The 19,541-nt window shown below is 68.4% G+C and overlaps 3 protein-coding genes across 5 annotated transcripts; all 3 read left to right on the top strand.

Moving 5' to 3' along the window:
* The first annotated feature begins 920 nt into the window (after window positions 1–920).
* Window positions 921–8,517, top strand: EML3 (EMAP like 3). Of its 3 annotated transcripts, XM_049835634.1 has the most exons (23): window positions 921–1,080; window positions 2,078–2,236; window positions 2,399–2,684; window positions 3,032–3,139; window positions 3,437–3,465; window positions 3,587–3,613; window positions 3,702–3,825; window positions 4,168–4,317; window positions 4,395–4,464; window positions 4,875–4,985; window positions 5,060–5,155; window positions 5,259–5,393; window positions 5,480–5,618; window positions 5,693–5,844; window positions 6,044–6,169; window positions 6,252–6,383; window positions 6,694–6,761; window positions 7,089–7,177; window positions 7,254–7,351; window positions 7,434–7,521; window positions 7,632–7,730; window positions 7,823–7,953; window positions 8,182–8,517. In XM_049835634.1, the coding sequence occupies exons 1-23, from the start codon at window positions 957–959 to the stop codon at window positions 8,374–8,376; spliced, it is 2,736 nt and encodes a 911-aa protein (XP_049691591.1). In that variant the 5' UTR covers window positions 921–956; the 3' UTR covers window positions 8,377–8,517. The 3 variants fall into 3 exon arrangements, with proteins under 3 accessions (XP_049691591.1, XP_049691592.1, XP_049691594.1); XM_049835635.1 differs by lacking the exon at window positions 3,032–3,139; XM_049835637.1 differs by lacking the exons at window positions 921–1,080; window positions 2,078–2,236; window positions 2,399–2,684; window positions 3,437–3,465 and having other exon boundaries at window positions 3,088–3,139.
* Window positions 8,510–15,701, top strand: MTA2 (metastasis associated 1 family member 2). Its single transcript, XM_049790926.1, is given in 19 exon segments — window positions 8,510–9,047; window positions 9,866–9,933; window positions 10,064–10,157; window positions 10,793–10,910; window positions 10,995–11,058; window positions 11,159–11,276; window positions 11,381–11,483; window positions 11,586–11,685; window positions 11,777–11,965; window positions 12,056–12,130; window positions 12,227–12,285; window positions 12,390–12,487; window positions 12,970–13,109; window positions 13,196–13,424; window positions 13,536–13,625; window positions 13,762–13,877; window positions 14,378–14,446; window positions 14,449–14,534; window positions 15,250–15,701. Coding segments are annotated over 19 exon segments (2,013 nt in total). The 5' UTR covers window positions 8,510–9,019; the 3' UTR covers window positions 15,419–15,701.
* A 51-nt stretch (window positions 15,702–15,752) lies between these two features.
* TUT1 (terminal uridylyl transferase 1, U6 snRNA-specific) lies at window positions 15,753–19,526 on the top strand. Its single transcript, XM_049835640.1, has 9 exons — window positions 15,753–16,212; window positions 16,305–16,495; window positions 16,579–16,782; window positions 17,127–17,241; window positions 17,336–17,669; window positions 17,748–17,857; window positions 17,946–18,068; window positions 18,151–18,243; window positions 18,315–19,526. Exons 1-9 carry the CDS (start codon window positions 15,882–15,884, stop codon window positions 19,421–19,423), a joined length of 2,610 nt encoding a protein of 869 aa, XP_049691597.1. The 5' UTR covers window positions 15,753–15,881; the 3' UTR covers window positions 19,424–19,526.
* The last annotated feature ends 15 nt before the right edge of the window (window positions 19,527–19,541 follow it).

Below are 19,541 nucleotides of genomic sequence, written 5' to 3'. Positions count from 1 at the left end.
GCCTGGATCCAAGTCCCTGAGCTGGCCTGGGTGGGGGGGTGCAGCACCCAGACGCCTGGGGCTGTGCCCTGGTTTTGGGGGGGTAGCTGGGTCCCCTCAGTGGGGTCTGTAGAGCCGGACACCGGCATCCCTATGCTGGCCCATGGGCTTGGCCGTGCCCGGATGCCTGGATCCCCATCCCAGCCCAAGGGTTGTGTTGGGTTTTTTTGGGGGGGGTGGGGGGTTAGGGAGGTGTGGGTGCAGCACCCGAACGCCTGGGTCCCCTACGCAGGCGACGTTTCGCTTTCGGGATGAATCGGGGCCGCCGGCACCCTTTGTTGTGGGTTCAGGGTGCCGGGATGCAGCGCCCCGCTTCATCCTGAAACCGGGCGGGTGGGGGCTGCCCCACGGTTATGGGGGTGCCTCCCCCCCCCCCCAACTCCTTCGCCACCCCACTGTGGCAAATCCAGACATCTGGGCCTGAGGCCCCCACCCCAAGTGGGGCGGTGGGGGGGTGATGGGGGTCCCCCCAGCCCCATGGAAGGGTAAATTATTGGGGCGATGGGCTGCTCCCAACTTTGTCCCATCACTGCCCCCCCCCCCGGGGATACAGCAACATGGGGGGGGGGGCGTGACGGAAAAGGGTGGTGGGTCGTGACTGTGTCTGACAGGACACCCATAGCCCCTCACCCCAAATCCTGGGGTGCCCCAGCGTGGTGGGGGGCGGGGGTACAACCAGTGTGACGCAGCTACAAGGCAGTGGGTCCCTTGGGGGGGGGGGGGGTGTGTCAGTGGGTTTGGGGGGGGGTCACCCAGACAGCAGGGCCCCCCGGGATACCCAGGCCCCTGGGTGGGTGGGTGGGCAGTGGGGTGCACGGGTGCCCCCAGAGGCCTGCTCCCCATTTCCCCCCCCCCTCCCTTTTTTCTCCACGGAGGCAGCGGCGGGCGCAGGATCAGGCCGGGGCGGCGAAGGGGAAATGACTCGGCGACGCCGCGGCGCTTCCTGGGGCGGCGAAAGCCAGAGGCCGCGGTCGAGGCCTCGCGTGGGCCCCCGCTCGCCCTCGCCCGCCATGGAGCCCGAGACGGATGGCGGCCTCCACGGTGAGCCTGACACCCCCCCCTCCACGGGCAGCCAGGGCTTAATGGAGGGGGGGTGTCTGGGGGGGACCCCCTGCTCCACCCCACCACCCACCCCAGGGAGCCCTTGCTGCTCCCCCCCCCCAAGACCCAGGGTGGCCCCACACCCCCCAGAAATGGGGGCTGGGGGGGTTGGGGGCGGGGGGGCAGCTGGACGCCTGGGTCTGTGCCGGGTCCTGGGGTGGGGGGAGAGGCTGGGGGGGGCACCCGGATAGCTGGGTGCCTTTGGCAGCAGGAGGGGTCCCTGGGGCAGTGAGGGGGTCCCCGGGGTGGTGGGGTGCGTGGGGGTGGAATGGGGAAACTGGGTGTTTGGGTGCTGGGGGGGGTGACACAGGGGTCCCCAGACCCCAGGGTGCTGGGGTGGGGGGGGTGACATAGGTCCCCGGACGCCTGCTCCATGCCAGGTCCCGGGGAGAGGAGAGGCTGGGGGGGGTGGGCATCTGGATGGCAGGGTCCCTGTGGCATTGGGGGGGTCCCTGGGGCAGTGGGGTGCGTGGGGGTGGAGTGGGGAAACCCGGCCTCTGGATGCTGGGGGGGTGACACTGACCTCGGGGTGTTGGGGGGGGGTGACAGAGGACCCCAGATGCCTGGGTCTATGCCAGGTCCTGGAGTGGGGGGAGAGGCTTGGGGGGGGCCATCCAGATGGCTGGGTCCCTGCAGAAGCGGGGGGGGGGGGTCCCTGGGGTGGTGGGGTGCGTGAGGGTGGAGCGGGGAAACTGGGTCTCTGAGTGGTGGTAGTGGGGGGCGTGACATGGGACCCCAGATGCCTGGGTCCCTGGGTGCTGGGGGGGCTGACACAGGGGTCCCTGGACCCCGGGGTACAGGGGGGGGGACGGCGGGTGGGTGACACGGGTCCCTGGACACCTGGGTCCCTGGGTGCTGGGGGGGGGGGGTGTGATACAGGGATCCCCAGACACCTGCATCCCCAAGCAGCGCCGTGTCACCTTCTCCCCTCCCGCAGGTGACCCGGGCCCCCCAAGCCCCCCGGCCCCCCTGGAGCTGCGGCTGCGACGGCTGGAAGAGGAGCTGGCGCTGGTGAAAGCGGCGCTGGCGGACGCCCTGCGACGCCTCGGCCTCTACGACCAGCACCTGCCCCGGCTGCTGCGGCACCTGCCCCACGGTGAGGCCTCGACGCCGGGGTTCCCACCCACCCACCCCCGGCCCCCGCCATGGGGTCCCTGGTCTGGAAGCCTGGGTGTCCCCCCCCCGCCCCCAAGACACTTGGGGCTGCGGGGTGGTGGTGGTGGGTCTCAGGCGCTGACCCCTCTCCCCACCTCCCCAGCCAACGGTGCCATCCCAGAGCCCTGCCTGCAGCTGGACCCCAATGGGCCCCCCCTTGCCCCCCCCGGCCCCCCTCAAACCATCAGCGTGGGGACGCAGACGGAGGAGACGGCCCCAAGCCTGGAGGCGCCGGGAGCCAGCGGGGACCAGGGGACCCCCCAGGAACCACCCCCTCCGGGGTCCCCCCCGTGCCCCCCGGCACCCACCCCAGCCTCCCCGGAGCCCCCAGCTCCCGATTCCCCCCCGGCAGCCCCCAGCCCGGCCCCACGGGGTGCCCGCAAAGAGCTGTGAGGATGGGGGTCCCCGATGTCTGGGACTGCTGGGGGAGCAGGGGGGCTGTGGGGAGGGGGCGGGGGGGCTGGATGCCTGGGTCTGCTGGCAGTGGGGGGGGGTGTCTGTGGGGAGAGGGCTGGGGGCCGGGGCCTGCATGCCTGGGTCCGCTGGGAAAGTGGGGGGCTATGGGGGAGAGGGGCTGGGGGCCAACTGCCTGGGTCTGCGGGGAGGATGGTGTCGGGGTTAGAGTGGGATTTGGGGGGATATGAGAGGCGGGGGGGGGTGTTAACCCTTCACTGACGGTGTCCCCCCGTCCCCCCTGTCCCCCCCCCGCCCCCCGTGTCCCCCCCGTCCCCCCCAGCCTGCGCAGGCACAGCTCCTCCTCCGGCAGCGCCAGCCCCCGGCAGCGCCTGAGCAGGAAAGCGGCTTCGTCCGCCAACCTCCTGCTGCAGGCGGGGAGCCCCGAGAGGTGGGGGCCCCCCCCGCACCCCCAAACCCACCGTGCACCCCCACAGCCCCCCCCCGCACCCCCTTCATCCTCCCTGCACCCCAACCCCGCCTGCACCCCCCATCGCCTCTGCGCTCCCACAGATCCCCTGCACCCCCTCATTCCCCCCTGCACCCCCACATCCCCTTGCACCCACAAACTTCCCCTGCACCCCCACAACCCCCCTCTGTCCCGCTGCACCCCCTCACCCCCCCTCCAAGACCCCTCATCCCCCCTGCACCCCCACACTCCCCCGTTGACGCCACCTCTCCCTGGCAGCCGCCCGAAGGAGCCCACCCTGAGCCCAGGTGGGTGCTGGGGGGCCGGGGGGTGTGTGTGTGTGTCATTTTTGGGATGCAGGGTGGGGGGGGGTCATTACTGGGGTGCAGGGGGCTCATTTTTGGGGCGTAACACCGTTTCCCTCCCCAGGGTCACGCCGCGGGAACTACAACCTGGGTGAGGCTCGGGGGCATCGGTCCGTCCATCCGTCCATGGGGCGGGGGCCGTGGGCCGTGGGGTGACCCCCGGCGTCCCCGCCCCACAGAGGGGGTGTCGGTGAAGATGTTCCTGCGGGGCCGCCCCATCACCATGTACGTGCCCTCGGGGCTGGGCCCCTACGGGGGGCTGCGGGCTGAGCTGCCCCCCGAGCGCCTCCAGCTCGACTGGGTGTATCCTGCACCGCGGGGGGGGGGGGCCTACCCCCCATGGCGTGTCCCATCCACATGCCCCCCCCAACCTGGGGGTCCCCATCCCCATCCCTGTCACTATTCGGGTGTGCCTGTCCCTCTCTGGGGGTCCCCATTCCTCTCTGGGGTCCCCATCTGGTGGTCCCCATCCCCATCCACCTCTGGGGGTCTCCATCCATCTTTGGGGGTCCCATCCCTGACCCCATCTCCATCCACCTCTGGGGGTCCCCATCCTTCTCTGGGGTCCCCACCTGGGGGTCCCCCTTTGGGGGCGGGGGGGGGTCCCCAGCCACCACACCAGTTGCATCCCTTAACGGAGCCCAGCTACGGGTATCGGGGCCGGGACAGCCGCTCCAACCTGCACGTGCTGGCCTCGGGCGAGCTGGTGTACTTCATCGCTTGCGTCGTCATCCTCCTGCACGTCCCGCACCGCCGCCAGCGCCACTACCTGCGCCACAGCGACTGCGTGCGCTGGTGAGCCCTGGGTGGGGGGGGGATGTCCCCTGTCTCCATTCCACAACCCCCCCCTTACCCCCTGCTTCCCCCCGCAGCCTGGCCGTGCACCCCGACCGCCTCCGTGTCGCCACAGGGCAGGCGGCCGGCGTCGACAAGGACGGAAAGGTAATGGAGTGGGATGGGATGGGAATGGGTTCGGGAATGGGATCGGAATGGGGATGGGAACAGGACGGGGACAGGGATGGGACAAGGATGAGGTTGGGACTGAGACGGGGATGGAACGAGGATGGGGATGGGACAGACATGGTGATAGGAAGAGGATGGGGATGGGATGGAGACGGGGATGGGATGAGGATGGGGATGGGATGAGGATGGGGATGGGACAGAGATGGGGATGGGATGAGGATGGGGATGGAACAGAGACAGAGATGGGGACAGGATGGGAATAGGATGGGAGGAAGACAGGACGGCGGCAGGGACAGGATGGCGACAGGGACAGGATGGGATGGGGATATATGTCCCCCCCACCGTGGGATGGGACCCCCCGGGACCCCCGACCTGCACTGTCCCCGCAGCCGCTGCAGCCCATCGTGCACATCTGGGACTCGGCCACGCTGCTCACGTTGCAGCAGATCGGCCTCGGCAGCTTCGAGCGGGGCGTGGGCTCCCTCGCCTTCTCCACCGCCGTGAGTCCCTGTCCCCCCGTCCCTCTGTGTGTGTCCCCCATCCCGCAGCCGTCCCCTCACCCCTGTCCCCCCAGGACCAAGGTGCTTACCTCTGTGTGGTGGACGACTCCAACGAGCACATGATGTCGGTGTGGGACTGCGCCCGCGGCACCAAGCAGGCGGAGGTGAAGGTGAGGGGACCCAGGTGTCCGGATGGAGCGGGGGGAACCCCGGCATCTGGGGTGTGGGGTCCCAGGCATCCAGGCTGACAGTTTGTCCCCCCCTGCCTCACAGAGCACGAACGAGTCAGTGCTGACAGTGGAGTTCAACCCCCAGGACAGCAGCAGCATCATCACCAGCGGCAAGTCCCACGTCTACTTCTGGACCTGGAGCGGGGCCACGCTCACCAAGAAGCAGGGCATCTTTGGGGTGAGGGGGGTGCCCCAGGGGGCTGGGGGGAGCTGGTGAGGGGGCAGGTTTGTGCTGATGCTGCTGTCTTTCCCCCAACCCTGCAGAAGTACAAGAAGCCCAAGTTCATCCAGTGCTTCATCTTTGATGCTGCTGGGGACGTGCTGACGGGCGATTCCGAGGGCAACATCCTGACCTGGACCCGTGCCGCCGGAGATGGCCGCACGCCGGGGAAGGGTGGCAAAGGTGGGGGACGGGGATGGTGGGATGGGGGACAAGGGACTGTGGGGCAGCTATGGGGGCTGACCCCGGTTCCGCAGAGACGTACCAGATTGGGCAGCAAACCCGGGCGCACGAGGGCAGCATCTTCGCCCTGTGCCGCCGGCGAGACGGGACGGTGCTGAGCGGCGGCGGCAAAGACCGGCGGGTGGTTTGCTGGAGCCCCGCGCTCGTCCTGCTGCAGGAGGCTGAGGTGGGGGACCCGGCCCCCCCCCCCCCAAAAAACCCTCCCTAGTTCCCCAAAACCTGCCCCAGCTCCCCAAAACCCACTCTGGCCCCCAGAACCTGCCCTGGTCCCCCAGCTCCCTGAGTGCTTCAGGGCAGGGGTGACCGTGATGGGGGGGGTGGAGGGGGGTTTGGGGTGTCCCCCCCGACACCCCCCTGCCTCTCAGCTCCCCGAGCGCTTCGGGGCAGTGCGGACCATCGCAGAGGGACCCGGGGACGAGCTGCTGGTGGGGACGACTCGCAACGCCCTATTGCGGGGGACGCTGGCTGCTGGCTTCACCCCCATCGTGCAGGTGAGGCCGAAGGGGGGCGGGAGGGGTCTCCCCATCATGGGGATGAGGTGATGATCCCCCCTCCCTGTCACCCCCCTCCCAGGGGCACACGGACGAGGTGTGGGGCTTGGCCACCCACCCCAGCTGCTGCCTTTTCCTCACTTGCGGCCACGACCGGCAGCTCTGCCTGTGGGATGGGCAGGAGCACGCGCTGGCCTGGAGCCTGGCACTGGAGGTGGGGGGGCCTGGTGGGGCGGGGGGCATGAGCCTGGTATGGGGGTACGGGAGGGCTGGGGGAGACATGGGGACCAGGAGGCAGAGGCCTGGTATAGGGGTACAAGGGGGCTGGGGGGACCAGGGGGGTGGGAGACTGGTATGGGGGTACAGGGGGGCTGGGGGAGACATGGGGACCAGGAGGCAGAAGCCTGGTATAGGGGTACAAGGGGGCTGGGGGGACCAGGGGGGTGGGAGACTGGTATGGGGGGATATGTGGGGGGCTGAGGGGGCTGGTGCCCGCGTGGCCTGACACCCCCTTTCCCCCGCAGGACACGGGGCTCTGTGCTGACTTCCATCCTGGGGGGCAGGTGGTGGCCGTGGGGCTGCTCACGGGGCGGTGAGTGATGGGGGACGGTGCAGGGGGACATGGGGGGATGGCGGGAGTACAGTGGCTGGGGGCCATGGTGCCACGCAGGGTGACAGAGACATGGGAGGACATAGACGGGGACACAGGGGGACCGGTGCCCTCCGCCTGCCCGACCCCCGTGGTCCCCATGTCCCCCTGTCCATCCTCGTCCTCCCTGGTCCTTGCTCTCCCCCCCATCCCTGCGGTCGCCTGTGTCCCCCTGTTCCCCCTGGTACCCGCTGTGCCCTTGTCCCCCCCGTGTGTCTCCCCCCCGTGTGTGTCCCGTCCTCCCCCCCCTTGTCCCTGCTGTCCCCACAGGTGGCTAGTGCTGGACACGGCAACGCAACAGCCGCTGGCCAGTGGCTCGGATGGCAACGAGCAGCTCTCGGTGGTGCGGTTCTCCCCGGGTGAGCCCCCGTCCCCATCCCCATGGCGGGGGGGTTGGGGGGGTCCCTGTCTCCAACCTCCTCCCTATCCCCACAGACGGCTCCTTCCTGGCCATCGGCTCCCATGACAACTTCATCTACATCTACAGCGTCACCGAGGGCGGACGCAAGTACACCCGCTTTGGGCGCTGCACGGTGAGAGTCGGGGTGGGGGGGGGCCTCTGGGGGTCCCCACTGCCCCTGGTGTCCCCAACATCCCCTCCTGCCCCCCCCTCAGGGCCACTCCAGCTTCATCACCCACCTGGACTGGTCCAAGGACGGCCGCTTCGTCATGTCTAACTCAGGGGACTACGAGATCCTCTACTGTGAGCTGGGGGAGATGGACTGGGGGGGCTGGTGGGCACCCCCTTACCCTGCTGGGACCCCCCAGGGGCTGGTCTCACTGCCTCTGTCCCCCCCCCACCTCCCCAACCAGGGGACGTCGCTGGGGGCTGCAAACTGCTCCGCAACCGTTTCGAAAGCCGGGACCGGGAATGGGCGTCCTACACCTGCGTGCTGGGCTTCCATGTCTTTGGTGAGTGTGGAGGGGCCGGGGGGGAGTCATGGGGGTCCCGGAGGTACCCCTGACCCCCCCCTCCCTCCTCCCCACACCAATGTCCCTTGCAGGCGTCTGGCCCGACGGCTCGGACGGCACCGACATCAACTCCCTGTGCCGGTCCCACCATGAACGTGTGGTGGCCGTGGCAGACGACTTCTGCAAAGTTCATCTCTTCCAGTACCCCTGCGCTCGCCCCAAGGTGGGCTGGGGGGGGGGGGGGGGGAGCCAGACCCCCCGGGTGGGGTGGGCTGGTAGGGCCAAAGTGGGGTGTATAGGGGAGAAACCGTGGGAGGGTGGGTGTTTGCAAGGGGTGCACGCGTGCAAGGGGAGGGCATATGTGTGTAAGGAGCCCCCAGGAGCGGGGACATGCTTGTGCAAGGGGTCCGGGCCAGAGACGTGTGCACGCTCACGCTCGTGGTCCCCGCAGGCGCCGAGCCACGTGTACGGGGGCCACGGCAGCCATGTCACCAACGTCCGCTTCACCCACGACGACGGGCACCTCATCTCCCTGGGGGGCAAGGACACCAGCGTCTTCCAATGGCGGGTGTTGGGGGGGCCACCGCCCCCCTGCAGCCGCTCACCCAGCGCCCCAGAGCCTGGGGGGGACCCCGATCCGCGCTGAGCCCCCCCCCCCCTTCCTCTTCCTCTGCTGCTTCCTCTTCCTCCTTCCCTTCCTCGCCCTCCTGGGGACCAAGGTGGGGCTCAGACCCCCCCTATTTTCACGCTGCACTGTGAGAGGCACCAATAAAGCCTGGGGTCAGGGGCCTGGCTCCGCCTGGTTCCTACCGCCGCGGAAACGGCCGCCCACTTCCCGGAAGCGCCGGAGATTGCCGAGCCGGCCCGAGGTTCTTCCCACCACTCCCCCCTTACCCGTCCCCGACCCCTTTCCGGAAGCGCTTCGGCTCTGGCGGAACTTGCCGAGCCCCTTCCGGAGGAGCCCGAGGCCAGGCCGAGTCGTCCCGAAGCTCTTCCGGAGGGGCCCGAGGCCGAGCCGAGTCGTCCCGAAGCTCTTCCGGAGGGGCCCGAGCCCGCGCCGAGTCGTCCCGAGGCTTCTCCGGAGGTGCCCGAACCCTTTCCGAGCCTCTTCCGAAAGGTTCCGAGGCCTCTCCGGAAGTGCCCGAGGCCGCGCCGAGCTTGTTCCGAAGCCGCCCGAGCCGTTCCGGAGGCGCCCGAACGGGTCGTGCCGGTGCGGAGGCGGCGGGAGCGGGAGGCGATGAAGCGCGGCCGGGGCCGGGCCCGGGGGTAGCGCGGCCGAGCGAGCGGCCATGGCGGCCAACATGTACCGCGTCGGCGGTGAGCGGGGGCCGGGGGGTGTGTGGGGGGAAAGCGGGGCCGGGGTCGAGAGGGGGGCCCCGCTCCTGTGAGGGGACGAGCGGGGGGTCCCGTGAGGGGATTAGGGGGTTCCATGAAGGGGGGGGGGGGCCGTGAGGAGGAGGCAGGGCTGGGGGGGTTCCCGTGAGGAGGAGGGAGGCGGTCTGTGAGGACTGGGGGGGGGGGCACTGTGAGGGGAACGGGGGTCCCAGAGGTGGGTGACACTCGACCCTCGCCCCCCCAGTCTGTGAGGAAGAAGAGGGGGGCCATTGGGGGGACACACACACAACGCCGTGTCTGTGACAAGGAGGACCCACGAGGGGGGAAAGTGAAGCCCATGAGAGGGAGCCCCGGCTTCTGGGGGGGGGGGGGGTGTCCCGTCTCTCCCCCGCGCCGTTTGTGAGGGGGAGGGGAGGGCCTATGTTGGTGGGGGACTCCGGGTCTGTAAGGGGGTCTGGGAGCCAGAGCTTCGGGGGGGGGGGGGGGGGGGCTGCGTTTTGGCAAGGGAGAAAGGAGGTCCCACTGTCCGTAAGGGGATGGGGGGGCTGTGTCTGTGAGGAGTGGGGGCTCCCTGAAGGGCAGGGTGGGGGGGGGTCCTGTTTTGGGGGGGGGGAGCCCCATGGGGTAAGGAGGAGCCCCTTGTGCCCATGAGGAAGAAGAAGGTGTTCCTGTGTTTGGGAGGAGAAGCCCCCCCTCCCCACATTTTTGAGAGGAGAAAAGAGGCCCCTTACTTGCTAGAGGAAGAGAGGGGGGCTGCGGTGGGGGAGCCTTCCCTCACTGCCCCCCCTTTTTTTCTGCAGATTATGTATATTTTGAGAACTCCTCCAGCAACCCCTACCTCGTCCGCCGCATTGAGGAGCTCAACAAGGTGAGGGGCTGCCTCCTCGGTTGGGGCAGGGAGGGCAGTGCAGTGTCCTGGGGACAGAGGGGCCCCCCCCACCCCTCTATTCCCAGGGGACTTTCTCTGCCCCCTCCTCACCTTCCTGTTCCCCCCCAAGACCGCCAACGGCAACGTGGAGGCCAAGGTGGTCTGCCTCTTCCGTCGGCGGGACATCTCCAGCAGTCTCAACAGTTTGGCTGACAGCAATGCGCGTGAGTGCAGGCTGCTGCGCCCCGGGGGGGGGTGGTGGTGGAGGGGTGTGGGGGGACTGTGGCTGCACTCCCACCCCCCCCACACACACAGCCCACGGCTGGGGTGTGGTGGGGGGCAGATCCCAGCTTGCCGCTGCTCCGGCCTCAGGGTGTTCGGTTCCCTGAGGGTGCTGGGGGAGGGGGTGCGTCTGCGATGCTGCCCCCCAACTCGGGGTGGGGGGAGCTGGCCTGTCCCAAGCCACCATCCCTGGGGGGATTGGGGGGGGGGGGGGTTTCTTGCTCATTTGGGGTCACAGATGCACCCTGGTGGGTGGGTGGTGGAATGGGAGGGTTGGGGGGGGGTGGGCAGAGCACAGTCTGGCCTCACCGCACCACCCCCACCCCCCCAGCCAGCAATGCAGGGAGGTTCTGAACCTGATGGGGGGGCTGGGGGGGGCTCCTGGGGCTGCCCCACCCCCACCAGGCTTCCCGCATGTGTGAACAGGGCTGGGCTGCTCCCCCCTGCTCCCCCCCTCGGCCTGGGCTGCTGCCAAAATCCAGAGGGGGGGGTGCCGGGAGAACAATGTGCCTCCCTGCTCGATGGTGGCACGGAGCGGGGGGCCCCCTCTGACATCCCCCCCTGTGCCTGCGCCCAGGCGAGTTCGAGGAGGAGTCCAAGCAGCCCACCATGACGGAGCAGCAGCGTCACCAGCTGAAGCACCGCGAGCTCTTCCTCTCCCGGCAGTTTGAATCGCTGCCGGCCACCCACATACGGTGCGTGCCATTGCCGGCAGTGGTGGGGGGGGCTCCTGGGGGGGTGTGGGCCTCACCGTGACACCCCTGCCCCATACCCTGCAGGGGGAAGTGCAGCGTGACACTGCTCAACGAGACCGACATCCTGGGCCAGTACCTGGAGAAGGAGGTGAGCCCCATGCCCCACCAAGGGAAGTGGGGGCTGATTTGGGGGCACGCCCCCCTTGCCCAGCTGAGCCCCCCCCCACCTTCCCCTCCCTGCCTCCCAGGACTGCTTCTTCTACTCGCTGGTGTTCGACCCCGTCCAGAAAACCCTCCTGGCTGACCAGGGCGAGATCCGAGTTGGCTGCAAGTACCAGGCGGAAATCCCAGACCGGCTGGCCGAAGGTAGGGGGGGGCTCTGTGGTACCTGGTGAGGGGTGGGCACTGTGGCACAGGGTGGGGGAATTCAGCCTGAACCCCCCCCTCCCCCCTGCCACGCACACCCTCAGGCGAATCAGACAACCGAAACCAGCAGAAGATGGAGATGAAGGTGTGGGACCCCGATAACCCCCTGACCGACCGGCAGATCGACCAGTTTCTGGTGGTGGCACGGTGAGCTGGGACCTGGGGGGTGGGGCAGGGGGGCTGTGGGGGGCCCCCCACTGACACCCTCTGCCCCTGTGTCCGCACCCCCCCCCCCCCCTTTACTTCCAGAGCCGTCGGGACGTTTGCACGCGCCCTGGACTGCAGCAGCTCCATCCGACAGCCCAGCCTGCACATGAGTGCTGCTGCCGCCTCCCGGGACATAACGCTGGTGAGATTTGAGGGGCTGGGGGGACCCTGACTCTGTGATGGGGGGGCTTCTCCTGATCCCCCCTCACTGTTGTGCGCTTCCCTGCTCCCAGTTTCACGCCATGGACACGCTGCAGCGTAACGGCTACGACTTGGCCAAGGCCATGTCGACGCTGGTGCCGCAGGGGGGGCCGGTGCTGTGCCGCGACGAGATGGAGGAGTGGTCGGCTTCTGAGGCCATGCTCTTCGAGGAGGCGCTGGAGAAGTACGGGAAGGACTTCAACGACATCCGGCAGGACTTTGTGAGTTGGGGGGGGGGGGACGGGATGGGGGGGGCACAGGGTGAAGGACAACCCCCTGTGCGAGGACTCACTCCCCTCCTCTCCCCGCAGCTGCCCTGGAAGTCCCTGGCCAGCATCGTGCAGTTCTACTACATGTGGAAGACCACTGATCGCTACATCCAGCAGGTGAGGTGCGGGGTGGGCTGCTGTGGGTTGTGGGGGCCTGTTGTGCTCCCCCCCCAGTGTGACCCCTGCCTCCATCTTACTCACCTTTGCTTGCAGAAGAGGCTGAAGGCAGCGGAGGCGGACAGCAAGCTGAAGCAAGTCTACATCCCCACTTAGTGAGTTGGGGAGGGAGTGGTCCTGGGTGAGGGGGGGCTGTGCCCCTCCTAGGCCTGGTGGGGCAAAGATGGCACCTCCCCTGACCCCCCCCCTTTCTCTACAGCACGAAGCCAAACCCCAACCAGATCATCTCAGTGGGCTCCAAACCTGGCATGAATGGGGCCGGTTTCCAGAAGGGGCTGACCTGCGAGAGCTGCCACAGTCAGTGGGGTGGGGGGGGTCCTGGGCTGGGGGAAAGTGGGGGGGGACGACTCTGGGGTTGGGGTGGGGGGTGTCCTGGGGTGGGGGAGCACCATGGGGTGTGGGCAGGAAGGGGGGCATGTGTGCAGTAGTGGAGGGGGGGATGACAGGGTGGAGGCAGTGGGGGGCTATGGGGCTGGGAGCAGGGGGTTATAGGTGGGGGAGTGGGCCAGGAGGAGGGAAGTATAGGGGCCGGGGGGGGGGGGGGGGGGGCAGCAGGGCAGCTCTAGGGGCTGGGGGGGGCAGGATGGGGGTTTTCAAGGGCAGTTCTGGGTCTGAGGGGGGCAGGATGGGGTGTTCAAGGGCAGTTCTAGGGCTGGGGGGGCAGGATGGGGCTGTTCAAGGACAGTTCCCCAGGGTGGGCAGCGGAGCCACAGGGTCTCTGTGCCTGCCCTGGGGTTGGGGGGGGGTCTCCACACACACCACACCACACCCCCCCCCAGCCACCCAGTCTGCCCAGTGGTATGCCTGGGGTCCCCCCAACATGCAATGCCGCCTCTGCGCTTCCTGTTGGATCTACTGGAAGAAGTATGGGGGGCTGAAGACCCCCACCCAGCTGGAGGGGGCAGCCCGCAGCGCCTCGGTGAGCCATGGGATGGGGTACAGGAGACACCCCCACCCTTGCTGATCACCCCCCCATAACCTTCCTCTTCCTCCTCCTCCTCGCAGGAACCGCACTCTCGGGGTCACCTCTCGCGCCCCGAAGCACAGAGCCTCTCTCCCTACACCACCAGCGCCAGCCGGGCCAAATTATTGGCCAAAAACCGCCAGACTTTCCTGCTGCAGACCACCCGCCTCACCCGCCTGGCGCGTCGCCTCTGCCGCGACGTCCTGCAGCCGCGCCGCGCCGCCCGCCGCCCCTACGCCCCCATCAACGCCAACGCCATCAAGGCTGAGTGTAGGTGATGGGGGTGGGGGTGGGGCGGCTATTCTATGGCTGGCTGGCCTCCCCGGCCCCCCCAGCCGCTCCTCCACCCCTTACGTGCCCCCTCCCCCTGCCATTCCGTAGGTTCCATCCGTTTGCCCAAGGCTGCCAAGGCCCCCCTCAAGATCCACCCGCTGGCCCGGCTGCCCCTTGCCGCCATCGTCAAGGAATTAGGTGAGGGGGTGGTTGGGGGGGGCTCAAGGGCTGTGGGAATTGGATTCTGGGGTTCTTCCTGGGACCCAAGAGGGGGGGTCTTGGGGGAAGCCATGGAGCAGCCCCTAACACCACCCCCCCCCCCCACCCCCCCCAGCGGCACAGGCCCCCCTGAAGCCGAAGACGCCGCGAGGCACCAAGACCCCCATCAACCGGAACCAGCTAAGCCAGAGCCGGGGGCTGGCGGGGCTGGTGGGCAAGAGGGGCTACGAGGGGGCCGGTGAAGGCCACCGCCCCCCCCGGGTACGGGTACGGGGCTCTGGGGGGCTACGAGGGGGCGGCGAGGGCCACTACCCCCTGGTATGGGGGTGCCAGGGGGCGGGGTTTCTCTGGGATTGACGGGGAGAGGGACCTGTGGGAGTGGGGCTGCGGGTGGAGCCTGGGGAAAGAGGTGGGACTGGCTGTGGGGTGGAGCCTGGGGGTAGGGGTGGAGTTTGGGGGTGATTGGCAGGGGGTGGGGCCTGGGGAAAGAGGTTGGACTAGCTGTGGGGTGGAGCCTGGGGGGGTCGATTGACAGGGGGTGGAAGGGCCCTGGCCCTGACTGGTGGGGAAAGGGCCTGGGGGGCGGGAGACTGGGCTGATTGACAGGGGAAGCGAGCCGCGCTGGGGCGGCGGGTGGGCGGGCTCTGGGGGAGGAGGTGGTGACTGATGGGGCGGGGCGGGGGTGGGGAAAGCGGCGTGTGATTGGTGAGGGGGCGGGGCCTGACGCTGCCGCTCAGATGGGGGCGTCGGGCCTCCCTTTCTCGGCCAACGGGCGCCCCCTGGCGGCGGGGCTGCGCACCGGGCCCCCCCCCCCGCCAGCAAACGGCAGAAGCTGAACCCCGCGGACGCCCCCAACCCCGTCGTCTTCGTGGCCACCAAGGACACCAGGTCCGGGGGGGGGGGGGGTTGGGGAGGGGGTATGGAGCTGGGTGGGGAGATATGTGGCTTTGAGGGGGGGTTATGGGGATTGGAAGAGGGGGTACAGAGGCAGGGGGAGGTGTATGTGGCTCTGGGGGGGGGTATGGGGCTTTGAGGAGGGAGGAGGGGGCCGGGGATGGGGGCGTACGGGGCTTTGGGGAGGGGGTATGGAGCTGGGGGGAGGGGGAGATATGGGGCTTTGAGGGGGGGTTATGGAGTCGGGGGGAGGGTATGGGGCTTTGGGGAGGGGATATGGGGCCAAAGGGGGGGTGTATGGGGCTTGGTGGGGGGAGCTTTGGGGGGGAGGTATGCAGCTTTGAGGGGGGGTTATGGAGCCAGGGAGGGAGGGTATGGGGCTTGGGGGAGGATAAGGAGCCAGGGTGGGGGGGGGGTATGGGACTTTAGGGGGTGGGTAAGGAGCCAGGAGGAGGGTGGTATGGGGCTTTGAGGGGGGGGGGGTGTACAGAGCTGGGGAGGAGTTTATGGGGGGTAGTACAGAGCTTTTGGGGGTGTATGGAACCAGGGCACGGGGGGTCTGTGGGGTAGAAGGTGGTGGTTATAATGGGGTTGGAGGGGGGGGGGGGGAAATCTGTGGGGCCATGGGACTGGGAGGGAGGGGAGGGCTGTGGGGTACCCCCCCCCCAGCCACTGACCCCTGTGTCCGTCCCTCCTCCCCCCCCCCCAGGGCGCTGCGGAAGGCCCTGACGCACCTGGAGCTCCGCCGTGCCGCCCGTCGCCCCAACCTGCCCCTCAAGGTGAAGCCGGGGCTGCCCCTGAGATCCGGGGGGGCCCTGGCACCTTCTGCCCCCCCCCACCCCGCTAGCACCTCAGAGCCCATTGTCCTCGAGGACTGACACCCCCCCCCTCCCCACACCCCCCCACCGGGCCGGGCCCCTTTTGTATTTTTTTTATTTCCATAGAAATCCCCGGGAAGGGATTTGGGGGACGGGGGGGGGCAGTGCCGGTGCTGGTCCGGAGCCCCCCCCACCTCCACTACCCTGACCCCCCCGACCCCCCCCCCCCCCCCGCCCCGATCCCCGCGGGCCCCTTTTGTACGTGGAGCAATGCCCTCGGTTTTGTATCTCGGGCTGTCCCGGTTCTGTAGCGACAGGAAATAAAACCGATGATTTTTCTTCACTGAGATCCAAAAACCGGCGGGGGGGGGGGCGGGGGGAGGCGTCCGGGGGGGACCGGGCGGGGAACGGAGATGCCGGGAGCGCTCCGGACGGAACAATTGTGTCGGGTCGCGTTTCTGGGGGGAGCCGGGCGCTGGTCTGACCGCTTCTGGCGGAAGTTCCCTTGGGGAAGCCAAGCTGGATGGACTACTTCCGCCGGAAGCTCAACGGGGGAAACGGGAGCGGGAGGACGCTGGCGGCGGTGCGGGGAGGGCGGGCACCGGGTGCCGGTGCCGGTCCAGCCATGGACGCGGGCTCCAGCGCGGCCGCAGACCCTGATCCTGATCCTGGTCCCGTCCCAGCCACGGACGCGGACCCCGGCCCGGTTCCCGACCCGAACACGGACGCGGACCCCGGCCCGGACCCCGACCCCAACCCGGACCCCGACCCCAACCCGGAGACGGACCCGGACGTAGAGGCCCTACCCCGGGGCGGGTTCCGCTGCCGCCTGTGCCAGGTCTCCGCAGCCAACCGTGAGTGCGAGGGCTCCGGTAGCGGAGATGGCGGGCGGGGGGGGGCGGCTCTGGGGCACCGGTTAACGATGGACCCGTTAAACCCCCCGCAGGGCCGAGCCTGGTGGAGCATCTGCGGGGGAAGAAGCACCGGCGGCTGCGGAGCCTGCGGGCCGAGCGCCGGGCCCAGGAGCAACGGAGCCTCTTCGTCAGCGGTTTCGCCCGCGGCACCTCGGACACGGAGCTCGCCGAATATTTCGGGGCTTTTGGAGAAGTGGCGGCCGTCGTGATGGACAAGGAGAAGGTGGGGATAAACAGGGGCGGGGGAAGCGAGCCAGCAGCCCCGGGCTGGGGTTGACGGCGTGTGTCCCTTCCCTTCCGCCACAGGGCGCCTATGCCATCGTGGAGCTGCGGGATGCTGCGGGCCGGGAGCGGGCGTTGGCAGAGCCCCAGCACGGGTTGGCTGGACACCGGCTCCGTGTCCGTCCCCGTGAAGAGAAGGTCTTCGCCTACGGCCCCCCGGGACGTGGCCCCCACCGGGAGCCCCTCGGCCCGGGCCGGCTGGAGCAGGCACTTTGCCAGGCCTCGGATGTGAGTGGTGGTGGGAGCTGTCCCAGGGCTCTCCCAGTAGGTTGGGGGGGGTCCAGGAGGTTTGGGTGGGGGTGTTCTGATGCTCTCCTGGGGGTTTGGGGGGAGGGGGGCATCCCTGGCAGGGCTCTCCCAGGGGCTTGAGGGGGCTCTTGGGTCTTTGGGGAGGGTCCTGAGGCTCTCTAGGGGGTTTTCAGGGGGTCCCAGGGCTCTCCCAGGAGTGGGGGAACACACTGGGGACTGTACGTGACCTTGGGAATCTTCTGAGGGGGGTGCCAGGGTCTCCCAAGGGTGGGGGAGGACACACACACACACCCTGGCATGGCTAGTGACACCAGTCCCCGCAGGTGGATGCCCAGATGTTGCAGCTGGTGGGGCTGCTGGAGCTGAGCGAGGACGAGCGCCGCGTACGGCACCTCCTGGTGACGCTCTTCCAGGAGGTCTTCACCGAATTCTTCCCTGGTGAGTCTCCTCTTCCCGCCTCACGCAGCCGCCACGTTCCTCACGCAACGCGGCCACGTCCCTGCCACACGCCCCTTTGTCTCTCCATGCCCAGGCTGCGCCATCATGCCCTTCGGCTCTTCCGTCAACGGTTTCGACACCCGTGGCTGCGATTTAGACTTGCTTCTGGACCTGGAGCCAACCAAATCTCTCCAGGCATCGACACAAGATGCTCCTGGGCCCGGCTCCGGCGCTGAGGATTCCATCCTGAGCGATATCGACCTGGCGGCGATGCCAGCGCCGGAGGTGCTGGAGCTGGTGGCAACAGTGCTGCGGCGCTGCGTGCCGGGCGTACGCCGCGTCCGGGCCGTACCCACCGCCCGCCGCCCCGTCGTCAAGTTCTGCCACAAGCAGTCAGGGCTGGCGGGCGACATCTCTATTGACAACAGGTCTGCGGGTGTGGGACTGGGGGGGTCTCTCTGTTTCTGGTGATGCGTCCTTCTCCCGTGACACCTCTGTTCCCGCAGGCTGGCGCTCCTCAACACGCGGTTCCTGCAGCTTTGCGCCGAGGCGGATGAGCGCGTGCGGCCGCTGGTCTATGCGGTGCGGCTCTGGGCCAAGCAGCAGGGTTTGGCAGGTGAGGGTGGGTGCAAGTGCTCATGGCCAGGTCTTGCCTGGCCTGTCGGTGGGCCTACAGGGCACAGCTCTGACCCTGTCTTCCCTAGGAAATCCCTCTGGGGGCGGACCCCTCCTCAACAACTACGCCCTGACGCTGCTGGTGCTGTTTTTCCTGCAAACGCGCAGCCCACCTGTGCTGCCTACCGTCGCCCGTTTGCATGATTTGGCAGGTAGGGTCCTTCTGTCTGTACTGTCCCCTTTAGCACATGGTCCCACTGTGCCAGTGCTCCTCTGAGGGCAGCTCTGTTTCAGGGGACGAGGACCGTGCCGTTGTGGCTGGGTGGGACTGCAGCTTCCCACGAGACGTGGCATCGCTGGAGCCCAGCACCAACACCCAGAGTCCCTGTGAGTGCCGGGCTGGGGGTCCAGAGGGGGTCCCGGAATCCTGGCACTGCCCTCACCGCTCGCTCCCACAGGCTTGCTGCTGTCTGAGTTCTTCCACGTTTTTGGGGACTTCGACTTCCCGGGGCAGGTGATCTCACTGCGGGAGGGCCAGGCGCTGCCGCTGCCGCCCCCCACCGCCCCCGAGACCAGCGATGGGTTGAAGCTGGGACCTCTCAACCTGCAGGACCCCTTTGAGCTGAACCACAACGTAGCGGCCAACGTCAACGAGAAGACGGCGTCGCGTTTTGGGCGCTGCTGCCGCGACGCGGCCAAGTATTGTCGCAGCTTGCAGTACCGCCACAAATCCAGCAAAGGCCGGGCCTGGGGGCTGACGCGGCTCTTCCAACCAGGTGCCGTGGAACCAGGGGCAGCGAGCACCGGCGCTTTCCTTATCTCTATTCCCTTGGACGGCACCGGCAGCAACTCCCAACAGCTCTGCCAGGAGCCCGGTGGTCGTGGCCCCTGGTTCTGGGAGGTCTGCGCTGCTATCGCCTTCATCTTGAGAGACGTCCTCAAGTGCAGCTGCGCTGCGGGGAAGCTGCCAAGAGCTCCCAGCGAGGAATCCAAGCTCCTGGTGGACTCAGCGCCGTCTGAGGAGCTGCCTACGGAATCAGACGTGGAGGAGCCATCAGCAGCAGAGCCGTTGTCAGTGGGCTCCAAGCGTCACCTGCCTGAGGCAACAAATGGCACCATGCTCCCGGCCAAGAAAAGACCACGGACGAACATCCCTGAGGAGGCAGCAACCTGGAGCTGTGCCGTCTGGCACCGCGTGTGGACAGGCCGACGCCGCGTACGCCGACAGTTGCAGCATGGGGATGGCCCCGAGGGGCCGGAAGGCGACTCGCTGGAGCTGGAGCAGAAGGTGTCGGAGGCCATCATGCAGCAAGAAGGAACCGAGCGGCCGCTGCAACCGCTGCTGCGCTTCGAGGCCAGTGCCCGGGCAGCCGGCACACGTCAGGAGATGCGTGTGCTGCTGCGCCTCGTCCCTTCCCCAGTTCCCCCCAGCCCGCTTTTCCGGGACTTTTTCCACTTCTTGCGGAGTTTTCTGCCTGCCACAGTGCGACGACGCCTGGGCCAGGAGCCCGCAGGGTGCCCAGAACCCCAGGACGGAGGGGGCGGGGAGGTATTTTCTACATCCTAAGTTTTTTGCAGTAAATGATCTGTTTTGCAGCTGTGTCCTTGTGTGGGGTCTCCTGGGGTCATGTTGAGTGCCCAGTGGGGATTTGGGGGGGAGAGAAAGGGAAAGAAAGGAGAGCTCA

The sequence above is a fragment of the Accipiter gentilis genome, chromosome 33, assembly GCF_929443795.1.
Source record: "Accipiter gentilis chromosome 33, bAccGen1.1, whole genome shotgun sequence".
NCBI lineage: Eukaryota > Metazoa > Chordata > Aves > Accipitriformes > Accipitridae > Astur > Astur gentilis.
This window is presented reverse-complemented; position numbering and strand designations above follow the sequence as displayed.